Genomic DNA, 27855 nt, shown 5'->3' with positions numbered 1-27855 from the left:
AACAATTGAAACATGCAAAAACCTTTTTAAGAACTCAAGGAGAAGTTTTTAGATTAAAAGTGCCCACAGAGGGGCCAGAATGTTAGTACAGTAACTCTTGCCTTGGCTTTGATTCCTGTCACCACATAATGGTCCCCTGAGTTCGCCAGGAGTGATCCCTGAGCATAGAACCATGAGTAAACCCTGAGTTTCGCCAGATATGGCTCACAAACAAACAAATAAATAAATTGCCCATCAAGGACCAGTATCGTGGACAGAAAGAGAACCCCCTCTAGGGCACATATCAGTGAAATTTCAGAACTTAAGGGAATAAGTGATCTAAAAGCTTTCAGCAAGGGAAAAATGAAGTACTGGAAATTTGAATAATATTATATATACTTATCATCTATGTCACTAGAGATTATTGATATCAAAATTCTGAGGGAAAATTATATCCAGTCAAGATAATGTAAAATAAAGCTCTTTCGGGCATATAGTATTTCATAACATGTGACGTATTTGTTTTCTCATAAAACTGCTGGAGCTTGTGCTTTAAAATGAAATGAGGAACTCCCAAAGACAGAAGGTAAGAACCCAATCAGAACCCTGATTGGTGAATCAGCATAAACACAAAAGCAAAGGAAATTTGAGGAACAGCAGCAGTATGGAAATGGAACAAGCCCCAGCCCTGGTTCAAGCAAGACGGAGAAGTCCAGGAGGAAACTGTCACCTGGGGAATGTTTCAGAGATTTCAATTTCAGTTAGTGGGAATTAATCAGTGATCCACATTTTAAAAAATGGATGTATGAAATAAACGAACAGCAGGAAGTTCTGATATAGGTATAATTTTAATGATCTACTATAAGCAGTTTCTCCCTCTCAGAGAGCCCGGCAAGCTACCGAGAGTATCCCGCCCGCATGGCAGAGCCTGGCAAGCTACCCGTGGCGTATTCAGTATGCCAAAAACAGTAACAGTAACGGGTCTCATTCCCTTGACCCTGAAAGAGCCCCTCAGTACGCCATTGGGCTATGCTAGCACGCAGTAGAAATGAATGGAGACGTTACTGGCGCCTGCTTGAGCAAATCGATGGATAAACGGGACAAGTGATACAAGTGAAGTGATTAGAAGCAAATTAGCTAGAAAAAGTACATGCACATTAACACAACAGACAGCTCCATGAAATAAAGAGAGAAATGCAGGGACAAAAGGAGATTTTCACCTGAGCCTGAAGCTATAGAAGCATTCAGTGACCCCGGAAGAACTGGCACGGTGGCTAAGAATGCCAGCCTTGCGAGTTGTCTGGTAACGACCTCAAGTCCCCATTGCTCGCACATGTGCCGGGCAAGACCCTGGAAGTTGTTGTATGTGCTTGGCATCTCTGCTGTCTAGGATTGATTTCTGCTTGCATTGTAGCTAGCCAGTCGCACTACAACTGCAAATTTCAGTGGAAGATGGAAGTCCAAGAATGACTCTGATGCATGAGGAGAGAAAACTGTCAGACTCCATTTGCCAAAGGGAGCGGGAGAAGGGACAGTTAGAGAGAGAAAGAGGAAACTTTCGCCCAGATTTATAAAAGCAGGAAGGCCTATCCCTGGGGACCTGAGCAATGGTGCAGCGGGGAGGGCGTTTGCCTTGCACGCAGCCAACATAAGTTCAGTCTCTAGCGTAAGGTCTCCTGAGCACTGTCAGGAGTAATTCCTGAGTGCAGAACCAGGAGTAACACCTGATCCAAAAACAAAAGGACGGAGGATGGGGGCTGGGGGGAGGTCTTTCCCAAGAAACATTGGTAAGCTGTCAAAAGTCAGAAAAAAAGAAAAATTATTTCATGCTGCTGCCAGAAGGAAAATATGCAGCATACACAGGCACCTCAGATTTCTCTGCAGCTCTACCAGCTTTGAAAAAAAAAATGATGCATTGCAATCCTAAAAGATCAAAACTTTCAGCCAAGACTCCCCTGTCCTGCAGCATTCCAGATGTGCTAGAGAAGGGAAGGCTTTCCTGATACACAAAAGCTCTTCGAGTTTGCCACCACCTGACCTACAGGGAAGTTGAAAGTTCTTCTGTAGGAAAAGAACAAACAAGAACGCGAAGCTTGAGCAGTGCTAAACACTAATACAGAATTAGAAATAAGAAAAAGTGAGACAATAGAGCATTAAAGAAGAGGAAGAATCAGACAAAATGTATATAGTCTAAAGGTGACTGGTTGATGCCAGCATGCACAAAAGATTATCTCACATACATCACGACCCAACAGTCCTCAGGATAGCTACAAACCAACACCTGGAGCAGAGCCTGCAGTGGAAATTGAGAGACTCTCCAGTGAATGCCATCAAATGAAGAAACTGATTTAGCACTCTTGGAAAAGAAACATTAGAAACATAAAACAACCAGAAAGTAGAAAGCGAAAGATAGAATGGCAGGATTATCCCTTAGATCCGTGGATCATCCTACATGTGGGCCGTGTGCACCTAACTAACAATCAAAAGACACAGGCAGGAGTGATAGTAGAGTGGATAAGTGCTATGCGCACGGCTTATGGGGGTTCCAGTCCCTGGCACCCCTTAACCCTCCAGAAGTGATCCATGAGCACAGAACCAGTGTAAGCCCTGAGCATCACTGGGTGTGGTCCTAAAACAACAAATAAAGACAGTTACTATTTGGGTTACAAAAACCAGAGCCTGGGCCAGAGTGATAGTACAACAATTAGGGCTTTTGCCTTGCATGCAGCTGACCCGGGTTCGATTCCCAGCATCCCATATGGTCCCCCAGGCACCTCCAGGAGTGATTCCTGAGTGCAGAGCTAGGAGTAACCACTGAGCACCACCAGGTATGACCAAAAAGGTGGGGGGAGGGGGGGAACAGCCTATCTATACTTTATGCACAAGAAACTCAGATCTCGAGACAAATACTGATTACCGTAAAAGACTGGAATTACATATTTCAAACCAATAAAATGGGAACTAATACAAACATGACAATTTAGACTTCTGGCTTTAAAAAGAGACTAAGGGCCAGAGATTGCTTGGTTCAGGCATTAAGGTGCTTGCCTTGCAAGCACCAGATCCCCGGGTACCACATGGTCCCCTGACCACTGATGAATGTGGGTATACCCCACCTGCCAGTGTAGAAAAGTTCATGCATAATTTACAAAGCTCTGTGCTGTGACCCTTCCTGCCGTTCGAGATGCGGTGTTCTATTGGGCTTTCAGTTCCTCTAATGAGATCTCATAGTTCCTCTAAGCTTCCTTCTGGAGGGAACTTCCCACAACTCTCTTATTTTCTTAAACACTCTCTTCCCACACCCCCTTGTAATATTGCTGACAGCCACTAGTCCTTCAGGTTTCTTCCCTGGCCAACCCCTCCTCCAGTGCCTGGTGCCCTCTCCTCTGCTGCCGTGGTGATGCCATTAGTCAGGTATTCAGTGACACGCCCTGCTGCTGACTATGGCTGCTGAGGACAGTGCCAGGCTCTTAAGAATACCCGAGTGCACATGTTAGGCCACAAAAAAGTGCTAAGCAGGGCCGATGACAGTTCGAAGGTAGGGAGTGCAGGCTTTACACGAGGGAGCCCTGGTTCAGTCCCCGGCCCCACATGGTCCTCTGACCCCCCTAGGGAGCAGATCCAAGCACTGAGAGGCGAGTAACCCCTAAGCATTGCCAGGTGTGGCCCCCAAAACAAAAGAACACACACCCAAAAAGAAGCCAAGCAGAAATATAAATGATTCCATGAATAATTGATTGATAGATTATTCTGGTCTGGTTTTGTGTTTCTGCTGCAACAGCAGCGTGCGGGACTGTGTAGTACTGAGCAGTTCAGTTGGATCCCCTCTCTTAATCACATCCTTTTCTTCTGGGGTCACACCTGGTGGTGCTCAGGGCTTATTCCTCACTCTGCACTCGGGGATCTCTCTGGTGGGGCTCAGGTTATCCTAGGGGGTGCTGGGAATCAAACCTGAGCCGACTGCCTCTAATACAAGCAGTACCCCTATATTGTTGTCTCTCCACCCACCCCATCCCCCTTGATTATGTGCTTTAGTCTTGGACTGTCGCAGAGAGAAAGGCCTCCCCACTCCTCAAATCTCTTCATGTTCTACATCAGACAATGCCCCTGTTCTGTCTCTCCCTCTGAATAAAGTTTAGGAGCATGCTTTTTATATTTTTCAGATACTGTATCACTTACTGAAATTTTCTCAAAGCTACAAAGATATTGAACCAACCTCACCTGTATTTATTTAGTTATTTATTTTTGCTTTATGGGTCATACCCGGCAATGCACAGGGTTTACTCCTGGCTCCTGACTCAGGAATTATTTCTGGTAGTGCTTGGGGGACCATATGGGATGCTGGGAATTGATCCTGGGTTGGCCTCGTGCAGGGCAAACACCCTACCCCCACTCGCTGTACTGTCGCTCCAGACCCCCAACCCTCACCTCTAGTAATGGTACTTTTAGATTAAAAGTTTCATAAAGTAGATTTATGGTATAAATATCAATTTAGGGTTTTATTTTTTATTTTTGGGCCACAGCTGGTGATGCTCAGGGGTTACGCTAGGTTTTGTAATCAGAAGTTACTTTTGGCCGTGCTCAGGCAACCATATAAGATGCTGAGGATCGAACCCAGGTCATCTGTGTGCAAGGCAAATGCCTTATCCACTGTACTATCTGTCTGACCCCATCAACTCAGGGTTTTAAAAGAGGATACCAAGGCCAGAGAGGTAATACAATGGGTAAGAAGTTTGCGAAGTGCCAAAAGGAGCAATTCTCCAGCCTTCTGGCAAGGTCAGCAGTGGGGAATAGAATCTTTATGATGACATAAATCTCATCTGTTGGTTGCAAAATCTGCAGATAAACCCAACAAACTTAAGCTTCTAGATTAGACTTTTTGATATAAGTAGAATTTTTGCCTATATCCCTTATTCATATTTTCTTTGAAAATCTTATCAGATTTTAATTTAAACTTTTTATTGGCTTTTTAATAACTTTGAATTTCACAAATTTTAAAAATGGCCCTCTAGATAAAAATTAAGAAGTATGTTTGAATGGTATTTAGTCTTCATGGTTTTTTCTTTTATCTGCAAATCCAATGGCATTTTATCTGTTTTAACTGAAGTTGAATATGCGTTATCTGTCTCTGTGCTCATCATTTATTTATAGTAACCAATGCTGATAAATTTCTAACTATTCTAAGCAGAGGGTTTTCCCCCTTCCCCACTCTCTGTCTAGTTGTTGTGGAATTACAAGCTGAACCTAACGACAGATCCCAAATTTGAGTCTGTGGCCAGAGAGGTTTGCAAATCCACAATATCAGAGGTAAGTGGTGAAAGAAGTTTGTGGGTTTGGAATGGCTGGGGAGTGAAAATCACATCTGTTGACCAGTCATTAAGAATAAATTGACTGAATTGTGGACTTGAACTTCACATCTGTGGTTGAGAGATTGGCCGAGGTGGGTGTCACAGAGACTCTCAGTTACTGTCCACCTGTACTTTTGGTGGGTGCTTCTTGTTCAGTAGCACAGACATCAGACTGGCTCCCCAGAATGGGGGCCCTCTCCTCGGCGCTGCTCGCTCCCATTTCACAGTCTGTTCTTCTGAGGCATATCTAAGTGGTGTCCCCAGGAGGCCTGCGGTCATTCCTGAGTGTCTGGGCTATGCCATTGAGTCTGTCGGACCACAGAAGTGTATGCTTCTAGTAACAGGACTCAGCATTATTTTTTAAATTTTTTTATTAGTGAAACACCATAAGGTACAGTTATAAACTTACAAATTTTTGTGCTTAGGTTTCAGTTATACAATGATCAAGTACCCATCCCTCCACCAGTGCCCATCCTCGACCACTACGGGTCCCAGCATCCCTCCCACCCCCCATCCCCCCCATCCCACCCTGCCTCTGTGCCAGGGCATTCCCCCTTGTTCTCTCTCTCTTCTTTTGGAGGACTCAGCATTTTAAAGTCATGTAAAAGACGGTGTATATTGATCTTAATGAATATTGAGTATATAGACAATGACAATTATTGGTATGGGATGCCTTAAAGGGGGATAGTTTTCATTTATTTCTCCTGACAGTGTACACACCAAATAGTAGGAGTGAAAATTGTGGCATTGAAAATGTTTTAAATTGTGTTCTTTGGAATCTGTAACAAATTCTAGGAAGTCAGATTTCTGCATACTGAATTATACAAATCACAGGGAAAAAAAAGTTGCTATTCTTCTACCTTAGAGTTAATGATTAGAGATCATGAAAGGAAAAAATTATCTTCCAGAAAAAACTTTCTTTCAAAAGTTTATTGATGACTTAGTCAGAACCACTCTCGGGAGTTTTTCACCAGGTGAGTCTTCAGTTTCTGTCCTCATGACATCCTGTTGGGATCTCTTGTACCCGCTTCCCCAGAAGGCTTCTCGCACTGGATTGGCTATGCGTTAACTGTTTCAAACCAATAAGGCCTTTTTACTTTTAGAAAAGACAGCTTTTTTTTTTTTTGCTTGGGGCGGGGCAGGTAGGGCAGAGCCTGGCAAGCTCCCTGTGGCACATTCGATATGCCAAAAACAGTAACACATCTCACAATGGAGATGTTACTGGAGCCCACTCAAGGAAATCGATAAACAATGGGAGGACAGTGCTGCAGTGCTTGGGGGGCCACACTCGGCAGTTCTCAGGAGTTACTTCTGGCTCTAGTGAGGCGTAACTCCTGGCAGGATCAGGGGACCATATGGAATGCTGGGGATCGTACCCTGGTCAGCCGTGTGTTGCTCCTGCCCCAATAGACAGCTGTTTTTGAAATGCTATTCTTCAGCATCTCAGACTCCCGACGCGGGTTCCCTTAGGAGCTGCGCCTAATAGTTTGGCCCCTGTGTGGAATTTAGTGTAGGTATAGACTGTTTGGCTAGATTCAGTTCTCTTTTTCCTTTTAAAATAAGGCTGGTAATGTGGATGTAACAACAGGCCTGTTAACCTTTTGTATTGTTGTGGTTTTGTAAAGGATTCTCGGGCCAAGGTTACATCTTCCTTTCTCGAAAATGATTAGAGTTAGGAGAAGAAAATGATCAGAAATACAGTCGTCAACAGAACACTTTGTTCTGTATCTTCCTCCTATCTTCCTTCTTTTTGAGGGGTTCCTACTTTCTCCTACTTCCAAGGAGAAAAACACCACACAGGAATTATCTGCCAACGCAAACCAAGCTTGTTATTTACTGTCTGTGACTAAGCCCAGTTCTGCTTCCTGCTACCTCCTGTCAGGAACCTTGACTGTTCCCCCCATTCCACAGCTTATTCTTGCTTCTTACTATGTTGATGCTTTAGTGCTCTTTTCTTCTTTTTTTCCTCCCTCCCTCCTTTCCTTCCTTCCTTCCTTCCTTCCTTCCTTCCTTCCTTCCTCCTTTTTTCCTCCCTCCCTCCATCCTTCCTCTTCCTTCTTCATTAATTTTATATATTTTCCTTCTGTTTTAATAGTCTCCAACAGAACTTCTGGAGAAAAGCATCAACTTCTAGTTCAATCCCTCAGCCTATTGAGCCTGTTGTAACTGGTGCAGAACCGAAACACAGTTCTATAGCTCTGCATTCTCTAACATCTGACATGATTGAAGCTAAATAAACATTTACTGACAGTTGTGACCCTGGATTTTTCTTCACTTTTTTGGTATTTTGGGGAGCCATATCAGGGAGTTCTTAGTGACTGCTTCTGAGTCTGTGCTCAGGAGTGGCCTGTGGAAGCCCTGTGAAAACCACACGCAGTCCAGCGATCAACCCAGAGTTAATTCGAGCAAGGGAAGAACCTTACCTCCTGTACTATTTCTCCAGCCCTTTGATTCACATTTTTAAATTATTGATTGCCTGATCCTAGTGCCTCTGTGACTGTTTCTACTTCATAATGGGTGTGTGTGTGTCTGTCTGTCAGTCTGTGTGTGTGCAAATTGTTGAAAATCTATTATTTCACAGAAGGCATGATATGAATATGCATGACACCGTGCAAATGTAGTTCTAAGTGTTTCCTTTATTCTAACCATCGAGGTGGAGAATCAATGATAACAAATTAGCAGTGGTAAGGCAGTTTGGTACGGACATAGACTGCTGTGTGAAACAGCTTCTTTTCTTCTGAGCAGATTAAAGAATGTAGCGATGAACCTGTTGGAAAAGGTTACTTGGTTTCCTGCCTGGTGGATCACCGAGGCAACATCACTGAGTACCAGTGTCACCAGTACATTACCAAGATGACGGCCATCATTTTCAGCGATTACCGTCTCATCTGTGGCTTTATGGATAATTGCAAAAATGACATCAACATTCTGAAGTGTGGCAGCATTCGGCTGGGAGAAAAGGTAACTACTCACTAGCGGAGCTCACCAAAGGGATTTTATGCAGTTGCGTGAAATCTTTGTATAACTGGTGCTGGGAAAATTGGGAACTAGAAGGGACCTTAAAGGTGAAGTCTCAACTGTCCTGATCTTGTGAATGCGTTCAGTTTGTCCCTTAAAAAAAATTATCTGCCGTATGGAAAACTAGTATTGTTATCTTCAAAGATAACACTTTAGACCACTTGCTGGTTATTGATACTGTTCCTCTGGCATTATCATGTTTTTTTTTTTTAGAACAGTAATTAGATTAGTAGAGACTTTAGTTGTTTAGTTGTTTAGTTTTCTATGAATACAGCTCTCACAGATTTTTTTAATGTAAGTATATCAGCATAAAGAGTTATTTAGATATTAAAAGTATTTAGGATGACTTGTGAGAAGGTAGTCTATAATTATGATACATTGTTATCTTCATCGCAGAAGAATTAGTTTTAGTAACGATGGAAAAGAAAATAACTTATTAACTAGTTTCTTCCTCATAATTATAGCTTGTCCTTGTTTGGGTGGGGTGAGGGGGGCTCTCAGGAATTCTAGGGTTCCTAGTTCTGCACTCAAGAATAGCTCCTGGGGGCTGGAGCAATAGCACAGCGGGTAGGGCGTTTGCCTTGCATGCGGCTGACCCGGTTCAATTCAATTCCCGGTTCAATTCCCAGTATCCCATATGCTTGAGCACTGCCAGGGGTAATTCCTGAGCGCAGAGGTAGGAGTAACCCCTGTGCATCACCAAATGTGACCCAAGAAGAAAAAAGAAAAAAAAAAGCTCCTGGAGGGCTCAGGGACCATATGGGATGCCAGGGATCAAACTGGGGTCAGCTGTGTACAAGGCAAAAACCCAACCTACTATACATCAATCCAGTCCCTAAGCTTGTCTCATCTTTGTCATTGTCCAGAGACAATGGAGAGATTTAGGAAAATCTCTCTCTCTCTCTCTCTCTCTCTCTCTCTCTCTCTCTCTCTTTTCCCCCTCCTCCCCCCTTCCCTTTCTTCCTCTCTCCTCCCCTTCCCTCCTTTTTTTTTTTTTCTTAGTGAAAAGAAAATAAATTAAACTCTGGAGAAGTCCATAGGCACTGGCAGGAGAAGCCATCTGAGACCAAGGGCCCTGTTCACTGACCTCTGCTGGGCTCTGACAGAGGGAGCGCCCTGAGTCCCGCAGCCCTGGCTCTTCTCTGCCCTGTGGTGCGCAGGCTTCCCTCGCTGACTGGACTGCCGCCACAGTTCAGATGAGAGCGTTGGTGCTTCCTGTTGTGTGCTGGTCAGCACTGCCCTCTCCTCAGACCAGTCAGGGCATCTCTTGGCATCAAACTTTCAGGCGGTTTCAAAACAAAAATAGTTTTCATAATTAAAGCAGGTTTGTCTGTTTGTTTTTTCCCCCTTCCCAGCCAATTCTAGAAGGTACCAAAGTAATTAAGTCACCTGAGTCACCCTGGTAATTCAGGAAACTCCTCAGACTTAATTTTAGAGTGTTTGATTCAATTCCATGCCAACTCTACTTTTTCGATACCTTCCTGGAAGTCTTCTGGGCGTCCTTTCCTCCGTCAGTGGTGGCACTTCCGTACTGTGACCAAGGGGCCCCCACCGGAGTGGACTTTCCACTTCACCTCTTTGTAGTAGTTCTTCCCTGGTGACTGCTTAAAAGTCGCTACCCCGCCTCCCACCCACAGCCCAAGTGGTCATTGGAAAACCTCCTTTCCCAGCAGTGACTGAAAGGGCTGCAGAAAATAGCAGTGGTCGAGTCCAGCCGCGTGACAGTAGGACAGTTTTATCAACGCTTAAAATAGCAAAAACTTCCTGCCAGCCATCATAGGTACATTTTTGTCACTTTTATCTTTTGCTGCACATCCCTTTTAGGATCGGTGATCTCAGCGCCACCCCAGCATCAAGGCTTTTCAGGGTTCTAGAAACCGTGAGATGGACTTATCCTGCTTTTCTAAAAAAAAGCCCGTTCCTTCCCAGAGTCCATTGTGGGGCTTGTCCTCAGCCTGCCTTGCCCTTTCTGACCACAGAAGGGAACGGCTCGTCAAATCGATGCCATCGAGACAGGCTTTGAACTAACTTCCTCCAAAGAGCAAAGCAGGGAGCTCATGGCTAATCTGTACCCTGCCTCCTGTGAATCTAGAACTGTCATTGCAAAACAATAAACACGTTTTTCCCAGGGGGAGGGTGCGGGGGGGTGGTACACACGATGTGTTGCTGAGGATCAAGCCTGGGTGGGTCGTGTGCAAGGCAGGTACTTACCTGCCAAACTGTCCATCTGCCCCAATTATATTTTTTCCCCAAATAGTAATACTTATTTATTTTAGAACTGTTAATAAGAACTTTAGAATTTTCTTTTCCCTTTTTGTTTTGTTTTTTTTTGGGGGGGGGTCACACCTGGCAATGCTCAGGGGTTACTCCTGGCTCTGCACTCAGGAATTACTCCTGGTGGTGCTCAGGGGACCATATAGGATGCTGGGAATCGAACCCGGGTCAGCCGCGTGCAAGGCAAATGCCCTACCCACTGTGCTGTCGCACTAGCCCTAGAATTTTCTAAATAAATATTGTTAAAATCTCAGATCTCCAGAAGTACAGAGTATATTATTTATATCCTCTGAAAAGATAAAAGTATGAGCCCTCCCATGTAGGAATTTTGAGTATGTAGTAGGATATTATTACTACTTTCACACTTTTCATCCAATAGTTAAATTATTGTATCTCTTCTTTCTCCCCTCCCCCCACTTTTTTTGGGTCACACCCGGCGATGCTTAGGGGTTACTCCTGGCTCATGCACTTAGGAATCACTCCTGGCGGTGCTCAGGGGACTATATGGGATGCTGGGAATCGAACCTGTATCGGCCATCTTGGCTGCGTGCAAGGCAAACACCCTACCCGCTGTACTATCTCTCCAGCCCCCCCCCCCCTTTTTTTATTTTGGTTTTTGGAAACACCTGTGGTACTCTGGCTTACTCTGTGCTCTGCACTCGGGGATCAGTCCTGGCGAGGCTCAGGTGACTCTAATGGGGTGCCGGTGATGGAAACTGTGTTGGCAAGTCAACTCTGCTGTTGCTCTGGCCCCTCATTTCTTGCTTTTAATCAATGACTTTAATTTAGTTTTTTTTTTCTCTACATCTAGTGGTGTCACAGGCAACACCAAAAATATTGAAATGGAGACTGGATTATATGAATAGAGAATGGAGATGAAAATTGAGTTCTTGCCTACTTTTTTGAGATGGTGTTATCTGTCTCAGGTCTTTTTTTTTTTTAATAAGAGTAAAGTATATAGAAAATTAAAACATTAGCTCTTTCGGGGGTAGGGGACCCATACCTGAGAGTGCTCAGGACATACTCCTGGTTCTGTGCTCAGAGATCATTCTTGGAGGGCTGGGGGACCATATGAGCCTGACCGGAGTAATTCCTGAGTGCAGGGCCCAGAGTAACCCCTGAGCACCACTGGGTGTGGCCCAGAAACAAAATAAAAGACTGATTCTAATGGAACTTTTATGTTAGTATTTTCACTTTTTTTTTTGTATTATTAAAACCTCATTGCTAGCAACCATCTATGCAAGTTATGGGTTACTAAAATTTGGTATAGGACATTTTTTTATTGTGAAATCATGTTACTGACCATATGTTTCTGTCTAAATCTTCATTATCATAGATTTGCTTTTCTTTTTCAAAAATGTTTTGGGTTACACCCAACTATGCTCAGGAGTTTAATCCTGGCTCTGGTCTTAGGAATTACTCAATTACTCCTGGCGGTGTTCAGGGGAACCATATGGAACACTCAGGATCGAACCCAGGTGGGCTCTGTGTAAGACAAGCACCCTACCCACTGTACTGTTTATCCAGTTCTAGATTTGCTTTTGTTTAAGTAGATATGGGTAGGTCTCATCTGAGTAGGCCAGAGGCAGACAAACTTGTGTGCTGCTATTAAATTATTGAAGTGGTGACCGGAGGGGAGTTTTGTGGATTCTTTAGAACGACTCCAAAGCCCCTTTTGCTCATCAGAGGTTTCTAAACTCTGTAGAGCCGTATTGCTCATGGTTATGTACAAATGGCGGTCACAAAGGCGTGAGAAGATCTTTTTGGAAACTGTTAAGTTTGTTAAAAGGCTGTGAGCCCTTCTTAGGTGGAATGTACAAAAGGCACAAATTTTAGGTGTTTCATAGAATCCTAAGGTGTTAAAAAATACATGAGGGTGGTTAGCATGTCAGTAAGCATCTAAACACGTTTATACAAAAGCAAGCAATGTTTATTTGAAACTCGTTTCTGGTTGCTATATGGATTTGTTTCGGAGGAGTTGGGGGAGTGGGACTGAGCCATACCCACTGACGCTCAGAGGTTACTCCTGGCTCTGCACTCAGAAATTACTCCGAGTCATCTCATCAAGCTCAGGGGACCATCTGGGATGCCGCGGATGGACCCCGGTCCGCCTGCCTGCAGGGCAAGCACCCTCCCCACTGTACTAGCTCTTGGCCCCATGCAGCATGGATTTCAAAGCACTTGTGTTCTTGGTGTTTTAGGATGCACATTCGCAGGGTGAGGTGGTCTCCTGCCTGGAGAAAGGCCTGGTCAAGGAGGCGGAAGAAAGAGACCCCAAGATTCAGGTCTCTGAGCTCTGCAAGAAAGCCATCCTGCGGGTAGCCGAGCTGTCCTCGGACGACTTCCATTTAGACCGGCATTTATACTTTGCTTGCAGAGATGATCGAGAGCGCTTCTGTGAAAATGTGAGTCAGCTCGGAGGCTGTTTTCTTCTCTTTCTTTTCTCTTAAAAATATTTTTAATAGTTTATTCCAAACTGAAAGAAGCCAACGTAATCCCTCACATGTAGAAAAGCTACTGAAATAGAAGGTGGAGCTGGGCCTGGGCTAGCGAAGTGGTAGGGAGTGCCCAGCCCGGGTGATTCAGCATCCAGCTAGCAGTTGGCTTCCGACAATCTCCACACACTGTTTTTTGCTTCATCTTCCTTTTCCATGTCATTCTTAGAAACCCACTTTCATCCGTAGGATTCATTTTACCAGGGAATCCCATTTGCATTTATTCCGCGAGTGAAACTTAACTATATTACTCATTTCTATGTTTTTAGCTGAGATGAAGAAAATAACAGGCTTCTGTTTAAGAATCAGTCCTTGAAAATAAATAAAATCAATCCTGGACTACTACTACCAGCAGATCCTTGGAAACAGTTTTCTAAGCCTGCAAACGGAATCTTATCTGAGCTTGCCACAGTGGGAAGGATGGATTGATGCTCCCACACTGTGGGAACTGTTTCCAGTTTGCAGCTTTAACCATTGCAGTTTGTAAGGGTTATACCGAGACTTGCAGAAAGTTCTAAGAAGGAGACACACTGACATATCCCTGAGTTCCAAGAGAAATGGCCTTGAAACAGTGACAATAGCAAGAAATCTCAAGGGACGCTTTTTCATTTTTACTGCAGGGCATTATTTTCTTACAAACTAATGAATGGATGAGTCAATTATTCAAAAGTACACACCAGTATAGTCACAGAAAAGTTCTCTGCATGATGGTGGCTGGTGCCTGGTGTAGCTGTTCAGTTTGTCATCTTTGTCACGCTGTCTGTGTTCTACCTTACAGACACAAGCTGGTGAAGGCAGAGTCTATAAGTGCCTGTTTAATCATAAATTTGAAGAATCCATGAGTGAAAAAGTAAGTATTACTGTGAAGCGAATCAGTATTTTATTTCCAAAGACTTTCTCAAACTCTTCAAGCAGTATTCTTATAGATTTATTCTAAATATAAAGAACTAGTAAAACTTAACTTTCCAGAGGTGAAATTTGGCTTTTAGTAGGGAGTCAAAGATATTTTGCTTAAAAGGGAAATGAAGCTGTTTTTGTTTTGGGGCCATTGGAGTTCAGGGTCTTGTGCTCCTGGCTCTGTGCTCGGGAATCATTCCTGGCATGCTCGGGGGACCAGTGAGGTGCTGGGGATCCCGTCCTGGTCAGCTGCATCAAAGCGAGCACCCTCCCCACTCTGCTATCATTCTATCCCGGAAAATTAAAGCTTTCGTTGTGGTACCTAGATAGTGCAGAGCTAATTGGGATTCAATTTGGGTAGCAAAATTGAAGTTTTTTGGTTTTCGGTTGAAGTGAAGCTAGATAGTTTCATTGAATGAAACTTGCTTAGAAAACTGTGAGGGGAAAGGCCACAGCGAGAGTACAGCGGCGGGGGCACTTGCCTCGCATGGGTTGACCCGGGTTCCATCCCCGGCACCCCATATGGTTCCTCAAGCACCGTCAGGAGTTATTCCTGAGTGCAGAGCCAGGAGGAACCCTGAGCATTGCTGGGTGTACCCCCAACCCCACCCTCAAAAAAAGAATGAGAAAGATGTGAGAGGAAAGAAAGAGGGGAAATATATTCAAGAGAGAAATAAGCCAGCAAAGAAACAGACAAGCAAGTGAGATGTGTGTTTGGGCTTGAATGGTGAGCCTTGAATATGAGCTATTGGGACATTTTTACATCATTCTGAAGCCACCAGCCTTTCTACTGAGGAAAGTTAGACTAACCAAACCAGTATGTTTCATAGACAGTTAACTTTTTTTTGGTCTGTTTTTTGCCACATGAGATTATTTTATTAAAAACCTCAAAGGAAGTAGTGTCTAGTGCTCCCTGTCCTCCCTGGGCATAGACGAGTGTGGACATACCCTAGACCATTAATTTTTTTATTTCTTAGCAGCTGTTTCATGAATCTGCCTCACTGCTGATGGTTCTTTGTCTCCGAATAAATACCAATCTTTCATGACTTTCACAAATAATTTTTTTTATTTTCTTCCTGTCATTTACTTTCCTACGTAGTTTAAGGAAAGTTTTTCCTTTAGTTTCTTCTTGTTTTGGTTTTGGAGCCACTCCTGAGGTGCTCAGGGGCCTGTGGCGTGCTGTGGAACGAACCCAGATCTCCTACATGCAAAGCATGTGTTCTAGCCCTTTGAGCTATCTTCTCAGCCCTCGTTTTCATTTCTTTCATTATTGATATTATGGGCTGGAGCAATAGCACAGCGGCAGGGCGTTTGCCTTGCACGTAGCCAACATGGCCGACCCGAGTTCGATTCCTCCGCCCCTCTCGGAGAGCCCGGCAAGATACCGAGAGTATCTTGCCCGCACGGCAAAGCCTGGCAAGCTCCCCATGACGTATTCGATATGCCAGACACAGTAACAACAAAGTCTCCAATGGAGACGTTACTGGGCCCGCTCGAGCAAATCGATGATCAGCGGGAGGGCCTTTTACCTTTTGTGGGAGGGCAATCGCCTTGCCAGGGGTCGCATCCCATATGGTCTCTGAGCACCCAGCGAGTACCGCCAGGAGGCCTCACGCATAACAGGAATATGTTCTACCTGTGAGACACACAGCCAGAAATCTTGCCCACTGCTAGAGCTCAGTTCTAATTCATTGGGGTAGTCGACCATAGTTGACCTGGTCGTGGGACTCTACTTGGATTGGGTACATGGGTGCATTGAGCCCCCACAGCTGTCCCTCTCATGGCTCTTGTTTTCCTCTTCTTTCAGTGTCGAGAAGCACTGACAACCCGACAGAAGCTGATTGCCCAGGACTATAAAGTCAGCTACTCACTGGCCAAATCCTGTAAGAGTGACTTGAAGAAGTACCGGTGCAATGTGGAAAACCTTCCTCGTTCCCGGGAAGCCAGGCTCTCCTACCTGCTCATGTGTCTGGAGTCAGCTGTGCATCGAGGTACGAGTTTGTTTTTCTCTCTCCTCTCTTCCCTTTTGGATCTCAGGCCTTTTAACCCTCCCTGTCGGGCTCCTCCCGTGTTTGCGCTTTCCGAGCACACCTGTACCTGGGACCTGAGCCTCCGGCACGGACTCCCAGTAGAAGGCTCATTCTAGCCCCACACGACCTGGCGACCCACCTTTACTTACTTTCCTTAATTTCTTCAGAGCTCATTTTTCTCACTTATAAAACAAAAATAATATTACCTTGTGCTGAGAATTTTTTGTGACAGTAGGATGAGGTGATTTGCCTTGTAACAGCCAACTTCTTTTAATTGTGGTGGGATTAAGAAATTCACTAGGGGGAATGGAGAGATAGCACAGCAGGTAGGGCGTTTGCCTTGCACACAGCTGACCCGGTTTTGATTCCCAGTATTCCATATGGTCGCCCGAGCACCACCAGGAGTGATTCCTGAGTGCAGAGCCAGGAGTAACTCCTGAGCATTCCCGGGTGTGACCCAAAAAGGAAAAGAAAGAAAGAAAAAATAAAGAAATTCATTGGAGTCCAGAGAGATAGTACAGTGGGCAGGCGCTTGCCTTGTACACAGCATACCCAAGTTTGATCTCCAGCACTCTTTATGGTCCCCTGAGCATTGCCGGGAATGATACCTGACTACCTGAAGAAGAAGAAGAAGAAATGAAACGGGGTACTGGAGAAGTAGTATTTTTAAGTGTACATTAATAAGCAAACCAGGAAACCCTCCAAGAGTAAATGGCCAAAGGATATGAGCAGAGGTTTTAGGAAAGTTATTCAGATGGTTAATGTTAGACCAACTGACAATTTAAGGAACTAAAGCTATCATGCACTGTGACAGGAATTTAAAACAGCACAACCACTTCAGAAAATACCTCACTCATTTCTGAAAATGTTAAATATACACCTAAAATATGACCTATTCTTATAATTCCTAGGTTACTTAAGGCTCATAAAAACATATGTTCATACAATTCTTATACCTGAATAATAATAAGAGCTTTATTTGTAATAGCTTCTCACTAGAATAGCTCCATCAGTAGCTGAAGGGTCTACATTGAAGAATCGTTATAACTCAACAATGGAAAGAAATGAGCTCTTGAAGCATGGGTGAATTTCAGAATAATTATGCTAAATAAAAGAATTCAAATGAAAGAGCCCTGCACTGTATAATTCCATATATAACCTTGGAAAAAATGTAGAACTAGTAAACTGATCTATAGTCACAGAAACCATGTCACTAGTTGCCTAGAGATGGGGTTGGTGGGCTGGATTCTAAAGTAAAGGGTTGTGGGGCTGGAGCAACAGCACAGCGGGTAGGCGTTTGCCTTGCACGCGGCCAACCCGGTTCGATTCCCAGCATCCCATATGATGGTCCCCTGAGTGCTGCCAAGGGTAATTCCTGAGTGCAGAGCCAGGAGTAATCCCTGTGCATCTCCAGGTATGACCCAAAAAGCCAAAAAAAAAAATTAAAGGGTTGTGAAGGACTAGAGGGTCGGGCATTGGGTAGGGCACTTCCCTTTCATGCTCCGGGCTCGGGTTTGAGACCCAACTTCTCATAGGTCCCCCAAGCATCACCAGGAGAGACTCCTGAGTAGAGAGTCAGGAGTTAGCCTTGAGCATCACCAGGTATGGCCCAGAAACCAAAATAGTAATACTTTTAAAAATAATAGGGGACTGGAGCAATGGCACAGCAGGTTGGGCGTTTGCCTTGCATGTGGCCCACCCTGGTTTGATTCCCAGTATCCCATATGGTCCCCCAAACACTGCCAGGAGTAATTTCTGAGTGCAGAGCAAGAGTAACCCCTGTGCATTGCTGGGTGTGACCCCAAGAAAAGGCTATAAGTAAATAAATATAAAATAAATAAATAAATAGAGTAAAAGGACGTAAACTTGACATACATGTTCAGTGTCCTGATTGTACTTAGTTTTCTCTGATGAAAACTCATCAAAGAATATGCTTTAAGTATTTATGGTTTACCATATTTCATTATACCTCAGTAAAGCTGTTCTGATTTCTTTAAAATAATTTTTCCCAGTTGGCTGGCTTTTACAGCTGAAAGAAGGTAGGGGAGCAGTAGTGACTGTTTGAGAGGTCCAGTAGTCCTCTCTTCATTTGGGGTGTCATTTACACGTGGTCAGCCACAGTTCAGACGTTAGGTACAGTAAGATATTTTGAGAGACCACATTCACATAAATTTCATTATAACACATTGTTTTATGTTATTGCTATTGATCTTTCAATGTACTTCATCGTGGGTGCCAGCGAGATGTCTTGACATGCTGGAGCATATACTTGGCACTCAGAGGTCCCCCGAGCACTACTAGGTGTGCCATACCAACAGGAAAGTATCCTGAGTATGGGTGTGTAGGAAAAGACAGTTTCTATGGGTTTGGTTTCATATCAGGCTTTAGGCATCCGGGGGGATTGGAACGTGCCCTTTGCGGATAAGGGAGAGCTGCTGAGTGTTTTCCACAGGCTTTACTGTGCAGGGATCATTCTGACTTGCATTTTTACTTTTACCCCATTGATTATTGATAGGACTTCCATCAGTGAGTAATTAATTGCACTATTGATTCATTTATACAAAATCGATGTAATAGAACCACCTACCCCAGTCTGCAGAGTTTCTACAAGGTTCTGGATTTTTCTACATTCTGTTATGTCGGTGTGTGGTCCCATCCAAACCTGCTGTTCACCCCCTGTATGTCGTGGCTTCTCCTGATTTAGGGCGCCAGGTGAGCAGTGAGTGCCAGGGGGAGATGTTGGATTACCGGCGCATGCTCATGGAGGACTTTTCCCTGAGCCCTGAGATCATCCTGAGCTGCCGGGCGGAGATTGAACACCACTGCTCCGGATTACATCGGAAAGGCCGCACCCTGCACTGTCTGATGAAAGTGGTTCGCGGAGAGAAGGGGAACCTGGGAATCAACTGCCAACAGGCGGTAAGGGAAGCGTGCCTGCTGCCCCCTTAAATGCCACACGCCTCTGTCGGACAGAGAAACTCTCCAAAGCTCTTTCAGTTTATTTCATCCTTTCATTGGGTCAGATTTGCTGACTTTAAACTCTTCTGAAACTATAGAAATAAAAACTGAATATTCATTTAATGTTCCATCAGTCATATAAAAAATTAAATTTTAGAATGTTGATATTGAGTGCAATGTTATCTCAGCTTCTGCTCGCTGTCACCCAGGAAATATGTAGACAGAAATTTATGCATTCCATGGACAGAAGGTAGACGAACGTCCCTTCTTAGCCACAGTACCAAGCCTAGCTAGGACGGCTTCCAGAACTGACCATGGTCTGAGCTGGTGGCTTAGTGGCCATACTAGGGACACCACAGAGTGGTGAAAGGCAGGTGCTGGGTCACAGGCCAAGAAGGAGTCAAGCCTCCTATGTTTGCACTTCATCCATTTAAAAAGAAAATAATGTATTTCATCCTTAATGTAGCATGGAGTAGGGGTTGGAAATACAGTTGGGAGTAATCCTTTCTTTTTTTGATTTTGAGCCACTAGTGGTACTAAGGGATCACTCTTGATAGGGCTTGGCAGATCTTGTGGGTGCCAGGAAGGTTGGCCACGTGCAAGGTAGTGCACACCCCCTCGCCCGCTGCACTATGACTCAGGGTCCCCATTTTTCTTTTCCTTAAGGGTGTACTTGTACTAAGATGAACAAAGAAAAGAAGTTGGTTTGACTTTATTTTGAGACATCAGGTTTATCTCCAGGGCTTTGAAAAACGTATCTTGCTGAAAGAGTTAATGATCAACCTGAAAGATAAATAAGTGCAACCCACTTCATCTTTTCCAGCCAGAAATTAGGTGTTTTCCAACACAGATGAGCCTAAAAGAGTAAAGTTTGTGATTTTACCCGCCTTAAACTCAGCCAAGGAGTAAAGAAACACTTTGTCTCTTATATTTATGGGTGGGTTTTATCCATTGTTCACAGAAATTTGAGGCATGAATGATCCAAAAAGAGTTTATAGTTTCCTGAATCATAAAAGCATTGGCTTTCTTTATGGCTGAGAAAGTCCAGTCCCAGTTTCTCCACAACCAAACATGACTGCCCAGCTTATCGTCCAGTCATTTCTCGGATGCATTTTTCTAAGCAGTCGGGCTGCACCAGATGTCTAACCATGGAGCCACCCAGGTTCCTTCACATTATTTCCCACATCGTTCGCGGAGTCCGAGTGGTCGTGATCCCGAAAGCCATTTGCCTGCTGGAGATTATGGGGCATTGATATTTTTCCCTTTCAGCAGTCACAGTCTGGTATATCCATTCTGAAGTCTCCCGTTTGCCTGTCAGTCATAGACTTTTAACTGATAAATTTCTTGCAGAGACTTTCAGACTCCTAGGCTGGCTCATCTCAGAAGAAGCTGTTAATATTTTAATCTTTGTCAGCAGTAAAATTAGTTGTTGTTTGACCGTGATCTTCCTACCAACCAACCGTCACATTTTCTACCTTTTCCGTAAACTGCCCAAGAATTAGTGTAAATAACTTTCATTACAAAATAATGAAAATTGTTAGTATTTCTTTGATCATGATTATTGACTTATGTTAGGATGGTGAGAACTGAGGGTTTCCTTTTGCTTTATGCTCTGTGATCAATAGTGATGAGCTGGTGCTATTCTAGCCTTCCCTGTACAATTGCAGGTTAGATGTGTGAGGATCAGAGATGGTCAGTGCCTACAGGCTAACTGCATGACACAGGAAGGCCTCCAGGAAAATGGAACCCAGACCAGTGAGAATTGTAGTCTTCAGATTTGCTTTCTGCTAGTTGAGATTCCCACCCCAAACACCATCTGCTCCCCATCTGTAGCAGTAACACTATTTACATCTGTAAAATGCTTCATGGTTTACACGGCCTTCTTCGATACATGATTGTCTCTCATGATTGTCTCTCATAATTTTCATCAGTTAAAGAAACTAGAATTTTGGGCCAGGAGATAGCATAGTGGGGAAGGCATTTGCCTTGCACACAGCTGACCTGGATTTGATCCCAATACTACATATGGTCCCATGAGCCCTGAGCACAGAGCCAGGAGTAAGCCCTGGTCACAGCCAGGGGTGGGAGAGGGAGGAAGAAGAATGGAGGAGTGGGGGACTGGAACGTAGAAGGTCTTACAGATCTGAATTAATAGTTCTGATTGCAGATTCTGATAGAGTCAGAACTATTAATAGAACTCTGGTCTTCTGATCCTTAATTTAAAGCTTTTTCTTGGTGCCCCAAATGACTTTTTCTTCTGAAGAATATATTCTCAGGGGCCAGAGGGGCCTCCAACCACCTCCAAGAGTGATCCCTGAGTGCAGAGCTAGGCTCAAAAAGCAGGAACACAAACTTTTTTTGCAGGAACCCAGGTTTTGTTCCCCGGCACTGCATGGCTCCCTCAGCACTGCCGGGAGTAGCCCCAAAATCAGAATAGGAGTAACAGTGATACATTCTCAGTTTCAGTTCTACAGTGACAACTTGTCGATTTTTTTTCTTCTTCATTGTTTATTTTTGCTGGAATTTTTGAGTGACAAGTATTTTTATACTCATAACAAAATCTCTTGTTTGTATACAAGATGGTGGAGGAAGAGCAGAAAATTATAAGTAGTATAATATTCAAGTTTTTTGTAATTACTATTTCTTGCAAGTGAAAGGATACCACATCTGTTTTAAGTAAAACAGTATGTTTTATTGCCAGTGTCTTTACAACAAGTTCAAATTTAGAGTCCTTTAACCAAATTTGGTCTCTAACTAGATGTCTTCATATTTTTTTTTAACTGCTATATTTGATTTTTTGGGTTTTGGACCACACCCATCATACTCAGGGGTACTTCCGGCTCAGGCCTGAGAGTTGCTCCTGGCAGTGCTCAGAGGACAATGTGGAAGCAGGAATCAGAGTTGTTCCCCCTGCATACAAAGCATGTGCTCCATCCTGTTGAGTTGTCCCTCTAGCCCCGGGGGAGAGCCTTACACGTGTTCTTCATCTTTCAGTTTTGGTTCCAACCAAAACTGAGTGTCAGATTTAGTTATTTGATTGCCAAATAATAAATGTGAGGAAAGAGGCAGACATGATATTGAAAAGATACTTTATTTTGCAAGCATCTGGTCATGGGTCAGATAGGTTGGCATGAAATGATATCAGCAGGTGGAGAACTCATTGGAAAGCGCTTGGCAAGATTTTTTTGAAGTTTGGCCAGTGATCACTGTAATACCTTGTTTAGAATACATTGTGATAAGCCAAACTGATAACTGAGTACATAAAAAGATGACATTCTCCTTTCCTGTGTGTAAATGACTTTCTTCTTAATTTTTTTTTTTAACCCAGCTTCAAACGCTGATTCAGGAGACTGACCCGGGTGCCGATTACCGCATTGACAGAGCTTTGAACGAAGCCTGCGAGTCTGTGATTCAGACAGCCTGCAAACACATACGCTCAGGAGACCCAATGTAAGTTCTTATTTGAAGTGACTGTTCCACACTGTATTTCATTCGGCAGTGCAGCAAAGGGCACACCCTTTCAAATGATTTTTAGACGATTCAACATCTTAACTGAAATCTTGCTAAGTAGGAAGAGGCATTAACTTTTGCCAAGGCCAGTCATAAAATGTAAACTTTGGTTCTGTCTCATCTCTGATGTAGAAACATCTAGTTCAGCATTGTACCAATGTCTATTAATAATAATTGAACATGTGCAAGCCTATATATTTGTCACTGAATAATTCCATTTAATACTTAAGAGTTGAATCACTCTGGATAAAGTAACACGTACTGTGTCTCTGTACGTTTCCTTCTATTTATTGATTTATACATTGTCTATTTGATCATCATTGGAAAGGAATTCATTTTTGTTTTGGCCCCATCGTCAGTGATGCTCAGGGGTTACTTCTGGTTCTGCACTCAGGAATCACTCCCGGTGGTCCTCAGGGATACCAGGGATTGAACCTGGATCGGCAAATGCCCTCCCCACTGTCCTATCACTCCAAAAGTAATTCATTATAGTTGAAGTGTGGTGTGCAGCAGTTTTATTCCATGTGATTTAAACAGCTCATAAAACCAAGTTGCATGTCAAAGCAAATTTCCTATGCTGCAAATATCTTCATAGCCTACAGCTGGCAGAACCCAACAATAAAATGAATGCAGACCATGTTTATCATCATTCTGCTGTGAATACACTACTAAATTCGTGTTATGGTAGAGGATTTTAAAAAGCTACTGTTCCTTAAAGCTTTGTGTGGTTGGAGGACACAAAAAAGCACTCTTCAGACTAATATTATGAGCCTAAAGAAATAGTACAGCAGGCAGGATGCTTGCCTCGTACCCGGTCGACTCGTGTCCAATCCCCAGCATCCCATATGGTCTCTCAAGCAGTGCCAAAAACAACCCTGCATTGGCCCTGAAGGGACAAAAAAGATGAAGGAGTGAGGGACCTGCTACAGGTTAAAATAGGTTTAGGGTTCCATTTTTTAAAGGATTGGTAGTCTTTCCTGGGTCCCGGTTTGAGCAAAGATGGGGGGGAAATGATATAATTGGAAAAAATCAATAGGATATTATTTGATAACTTTTTTAAATTAATTGCCTTTGGTGGGTATGTTTTCACATTATAGAGAGATTAGCTGAGGTTATAGGTAAAATGATAAGCTTTATGGGGTTTGTATCAAAGCATCAGCAAAGGGGTATAGAGTTAAACAAATTTTGAGACCAGAGAGATGGCACAGAGGCTAAGACATTTGCCTTACACAGGGCCAACCTGGGTTTGATGCTGGCATCCCGTGTGGTCCCTGAGAACTGCACAGACTAATTCCTGAGTGCAGAGACAGGAATAAGCCCTGAGCATCGCTGGTGTGGCTCAAAAACAAAACAAATTCGGTGGTGGGCCTAGCTGTGGGAAGAAGTGGTGGGTATGGTATGATTCTCTTTCACATGTGTCAGAACATTTCCGTAATGAACAGTTAAAGCTAAGGCAGCTGCAGAGAGAATTTGTATAAGCTGAGACCTCCTCGCTAAGTGGCTCTGGAGCGATAGAGGCATAATCACTCCTGGCTTGAGTTCATTTGAATGATTCTCAGCAAAGTAAACCCCTAATTAGCCTGGGGAAATGGCTCAAAGGCTTTTCCGAAGGGCCGAGAAAATACAGATGCGAGAGTCCTGAGCCCACAGTCCAGAAGTCTTGTTTCAATGGCGCCTGTTTTCTTGCCAGGATCCTCTCCTGCCTGATGGAGCATTTATACACAGAGAAGATGGTGGAGGATTGTGAGCACCGTCTCTTAGAGCTGCAATATTTCATCTCCCGAGATTGGAAGTGAGTGTTCTGAAGCCAAGTCAGGGCAAGCCTCAGCCCCCTGTCCAGGCTAGCCAGTGTCCCTGGTACCCTGAGATAGCCCGTCGGAATTTGGTTTTGTTCAGTTCTGGGAAGATGGACTGCCCGCAGCCCCACCTCTTCTTTCTTGCTTCTAGAAGTGTTTCTAAACAGCCCCCCGCGCATCTGTCCCCCACCCCCTCCCAGGTCCCCACTGGCCTTGAGAGTCAGGGTCACATGTTTCTCTATCTCGAAAGGGCTCAGGCTTGGGGGCCTGGGACAGAAGAAGCCCCCTCAGATGTGTCTCTGGAGATCATGGTGCATTTTCACTTTATTGATTTGCACTTGGTGTGGGAATTTGCTTTTATTTCCTTAACTGTTCTCCATTACCGAATTTATTCTATCTTAGGAGGCTGCTGTCAATAAGAGGCAACTTGGCTCACTTTTCATCCTGTCAGGCCAAAAAGGGTAGAAGGGGTGAAATCAGGAAAAGATCTGTGGGACAGTCAGAATTGCTAGAACTGATGTCCTTTTTGGGGGGGGAGGGGTGGGCGGGGTGGGTGGTTGTGCCATACCCAGAGATGCGCAGGAATCACTCCTGGCAGTGCTCGGGAGACCATCTGGGATGCTGGGGATCGAACCTGCGGCGGCCGCCTGGAAGGCAAGCGCTCTGCCCGCTCTTCTTTTCCCTCCCGGCCTCCCCAGCAGCCAGTACCAGATGGAAACCCTCTGCCCACTTCCCGAGGCCACCGGCCTCTTCAGTCCTTTCTGGTGTGTTGTTCACATTCTTTACCAGGGAGACAGTCCTTGAGGATTACTTGGAAGTGTCGGTGCGCTTTTATTTCTGCTCCTTCAGATTAGCTCAACAAAGAACTGTAGAAATCTTGTTAAGAAGTTTCCTGTGCTCACTCGGTCCCTCTAAACTGAACTAGCATTTTACTACCTTAATCCAAATTGTGCTTTTCCTCTCCTTTAATCCCTTCACCTGTGACTACCCCCACCCCCACCCCCCAAAAATGCCTTAGAGGCTTAGATTGCTAAATATGACTCGTTCTCCCTGGCAAAAGCTCTCCCAGGGTTGACGTTATAATGTGAGCAGAATTAAGCAGTCTGTCTTACTTAGAGAAGCAGCAGTAGAAGCGAGGTGCTTAATCCTCTGTCTCCAGATTAAAAGTTAAATTTTATGTGTTTTTAAATGGTGAGTGTAACTAAAAACGTCATTGCCTATTTTTGCAGGAGAGAAAGAAGAGGGACACTTCTGCTAGAAAGGAAGTTGATTTGAATAGATTTTGTTACCTTGTAATTTCCTGATCTTAGTGAATCCAATATCCCCAGGGTTAAATTTCATTCATATGTACAAAAGAAATTGATTTTAAAAGTTGCATATTGCCTGTAATAGCTGCAGCACCTGCTTGCTGATTTCTGCCAGGACATAGCAGAGCCGGTCTGTTGCCTAAAGTGTGCTTGCCTTCACCGTGAACTCCGAATAGAACCTGGGTCCTTTGCATTTTGATCACTTGGAGGTTGGGAATGTAGCCCAAGAGCAGAGCACGTTCTTTTCACACGTGAGGCCTGGGTTCAGTCCTTTATAACACACCAACACCGCTTCTCTCCTCCCCCACCCCCCACCCCCCACCAAAATTATTGACCACTGTTTTCTTGAAGATCAAAATTCTAGAATCTTTTTGCTTGCCCACGGTCCATTTAAACTGAAGTTGACTAAGAGCTGATACAAAGCAAAGCACCTTAAAAGCCTCTAGCATGTTTTGGAAGGGAAGGGATCCTAAGCGTGCTTGCCTTTAACTCTCACCTTACCGCGACCTTTCAGGCTGGACCCTGTCTTATACCGCAAGTGCCAGGGAGATGCATCTCGACTCTGCCACACCCATGGCTGGAATGAAACCAGTGAGCTCATGCCCCCAGGAGCTGTGTTTTCTTGCTTATATCGACATGCCTACCGCACCGAGGAGCAGGGAAGGAGGGTATGCACTCACACCGGCTTCATTTCTTCTTCTCCTCATTTGATTTTTAATAAGTTTGCTATGTATTGTTCTGATTCTGTCAACCTAGGAAACTTATTTTAGCGTCTCTGGCAAGGAGAGCCTGGCTACCCTTCCTCCCTCAGGGGCAGGCCAGCCCCCTTCCCCTGACTGCAGGGATGCAACAGAGTGAAGGGACATTTCCAGAGTTCTCTTTAAATTGCTAAAAGCTGAATTCCCAAGAGACAGTTAAATTGTGCAGCCCTGTCTATTATTTAGCTTTCAAAAAATTCTTCAAGACCAGAGCAATAGTAGAGTGGGTAGGGCACTTGCCTTGCACACAGTAACCTGGGTTCCATCCCTGGCACCCCATAAGGTCCTTGGGGCCCTTCTAGGAGTGCCTTAAGCGCAGAGCCAGGAGTAAGCTCTTCACGCCACCGCATGTGGTCTGTAAATAAGACCAAACAGATCTGTCAGAGGGCTCAGGAAGTAGGTCAGAGACTTGCGCATGTGCTTTGCCTGCTGAAGCCTGGATTGAATCCCCGACACCACCAGGTATTGAATCATAAAATCACAGAGAGTGAAGAGACATTTCCAGACTTCTCTTTCACTGTCACTGTCCTCCTATTGTTCATCAGTTTGCTGCAGCAGGCCCAGTAACATTGTGAAACTAGTTGTTACTGTGTTTGGCATATCGAATACGCCACGGGTAGCTTGCCAGGCTTTGCTGTTCAGGCTAGGTACTCTTGGTAGCTTGCTGGGCTCTTTAAGAGGGGCAGAGGAAACGAACTCGGCTCGACCAGGTCGGCCTCTTGCAAGGCAAACACCCTATCACTGTGCTATCGCTCCAGCCCAGACTTCTCTTTAAATTGCTAAAATCTGAATCGCAGAGAGACAGTTAAATTGTGCCATCCTATCTATAATTTAGCTTCAAAAAATTCTTCAGGCTCAAAGAGATTGTGCAGTGGCTATGGCTCTTGCCAACCAGGTTTGATCCTTCCCATCTCAGAAAACCCTCAAACCCCAGGAGTAATTCCTGAGTGCAAAGCCAGGAAACGACCCCTGAGCACTAGCACTGCTGGGTATGGCCCCAAAACATAAATAAACAAACAAGTCCATTAGACACTCTGAGCCCGGACCCAAGTCTTCAGATTTCTGTTCTCTGTCAGAAGAACCGAAAAGGCCGGGGTGAATGACACTCGGCCGCAGCCCCCAGTTGGAGCAGACATCTCGGCTACCAGTCTCGGTGTTGTTGGTCTTTCCTGATCGCTGCGGCTTCTTGGGACGTGTGTGCGCGCTTGGCTCTTGGGCGACACTGACACGCTGCTTGCTCTGAAAGAATTGAAGCGAAATCCACATCCGATCAGAACCATTTTATTTTCTTGGTTTTTGTGCTACACTCGGCGGTGCCTGGAGATTGCTCTTGGCCCCATGCTCAGGGATACTCCTGGGGTGCCGGTACGAAGTCAGTACAGCCGCACCCACTGTATTCTCTCTCCAGCTCCGGACCATTTTGAGAGAGGAACTCAGTGGCAGCACGTTCCCAATTGTGTGCGGCCACTGTCTTTACTCCCAGAA

At 44.5% G+C, this 27855-nt stretch overlaps 1 protein-coding gene across 1 annotated transcript in view; it reads left to right on the top strand.

The window, feature by feature from the left end:
* GLG1 (golgi glycoprotein 1) overlaps positions 1-27855 on the top strand; it is a 111855-nt gene that overhangs the window by 67222 nt on the left and 16778 nt on the right. Inside the window, exons 3-11 of the mRNA XM_056136196.1 lie at positions 5200-5286; positions 8073-8288; positions 12821-13024; positions 13893-13964; positions 15819-16002; positions 18746-18960; positions 22328-22449; positions 24200-24301; positions 26127-26280. Of these exons, the coding sequence (XP_055992171.1) occupies positions 5200-5286; positions 8073-8288; positions 12821-13024; positions 13893-13964; positions 15819-16002; positions 18746-18960; positions 22328-22449; positions 24200-24301; positions 26127-26280 (1356 nt within the window). The remainder of the gene's footprint in view (positions 1-5199; positions 5287-8072; positions 8289-12820; positions 13025-13892; positions 13965-15818; positions 16003-18745; positions 18961-22327; positions 22450-24199; positions 24302-26126; positions 26281-27855) is intronic.

Source organism: Sorex fumeus, unplaced genomic scaffold (genome assembly GCF_029834395.1).
Source record: "Sorex fumeus unplaced genomic scaffold, SorFum_2.1 ptg000122l, whole genome shotgun sequence".
Lineage (NCBI taxonomy): Eukaryota > Metazoa > Chordata > Mammalia > Eulipotyphla > Soricidae > Sorex > Sorex fumeus.
This window is presented reverse-complemented; position numbering and strand designations above follow the sequence as displayed.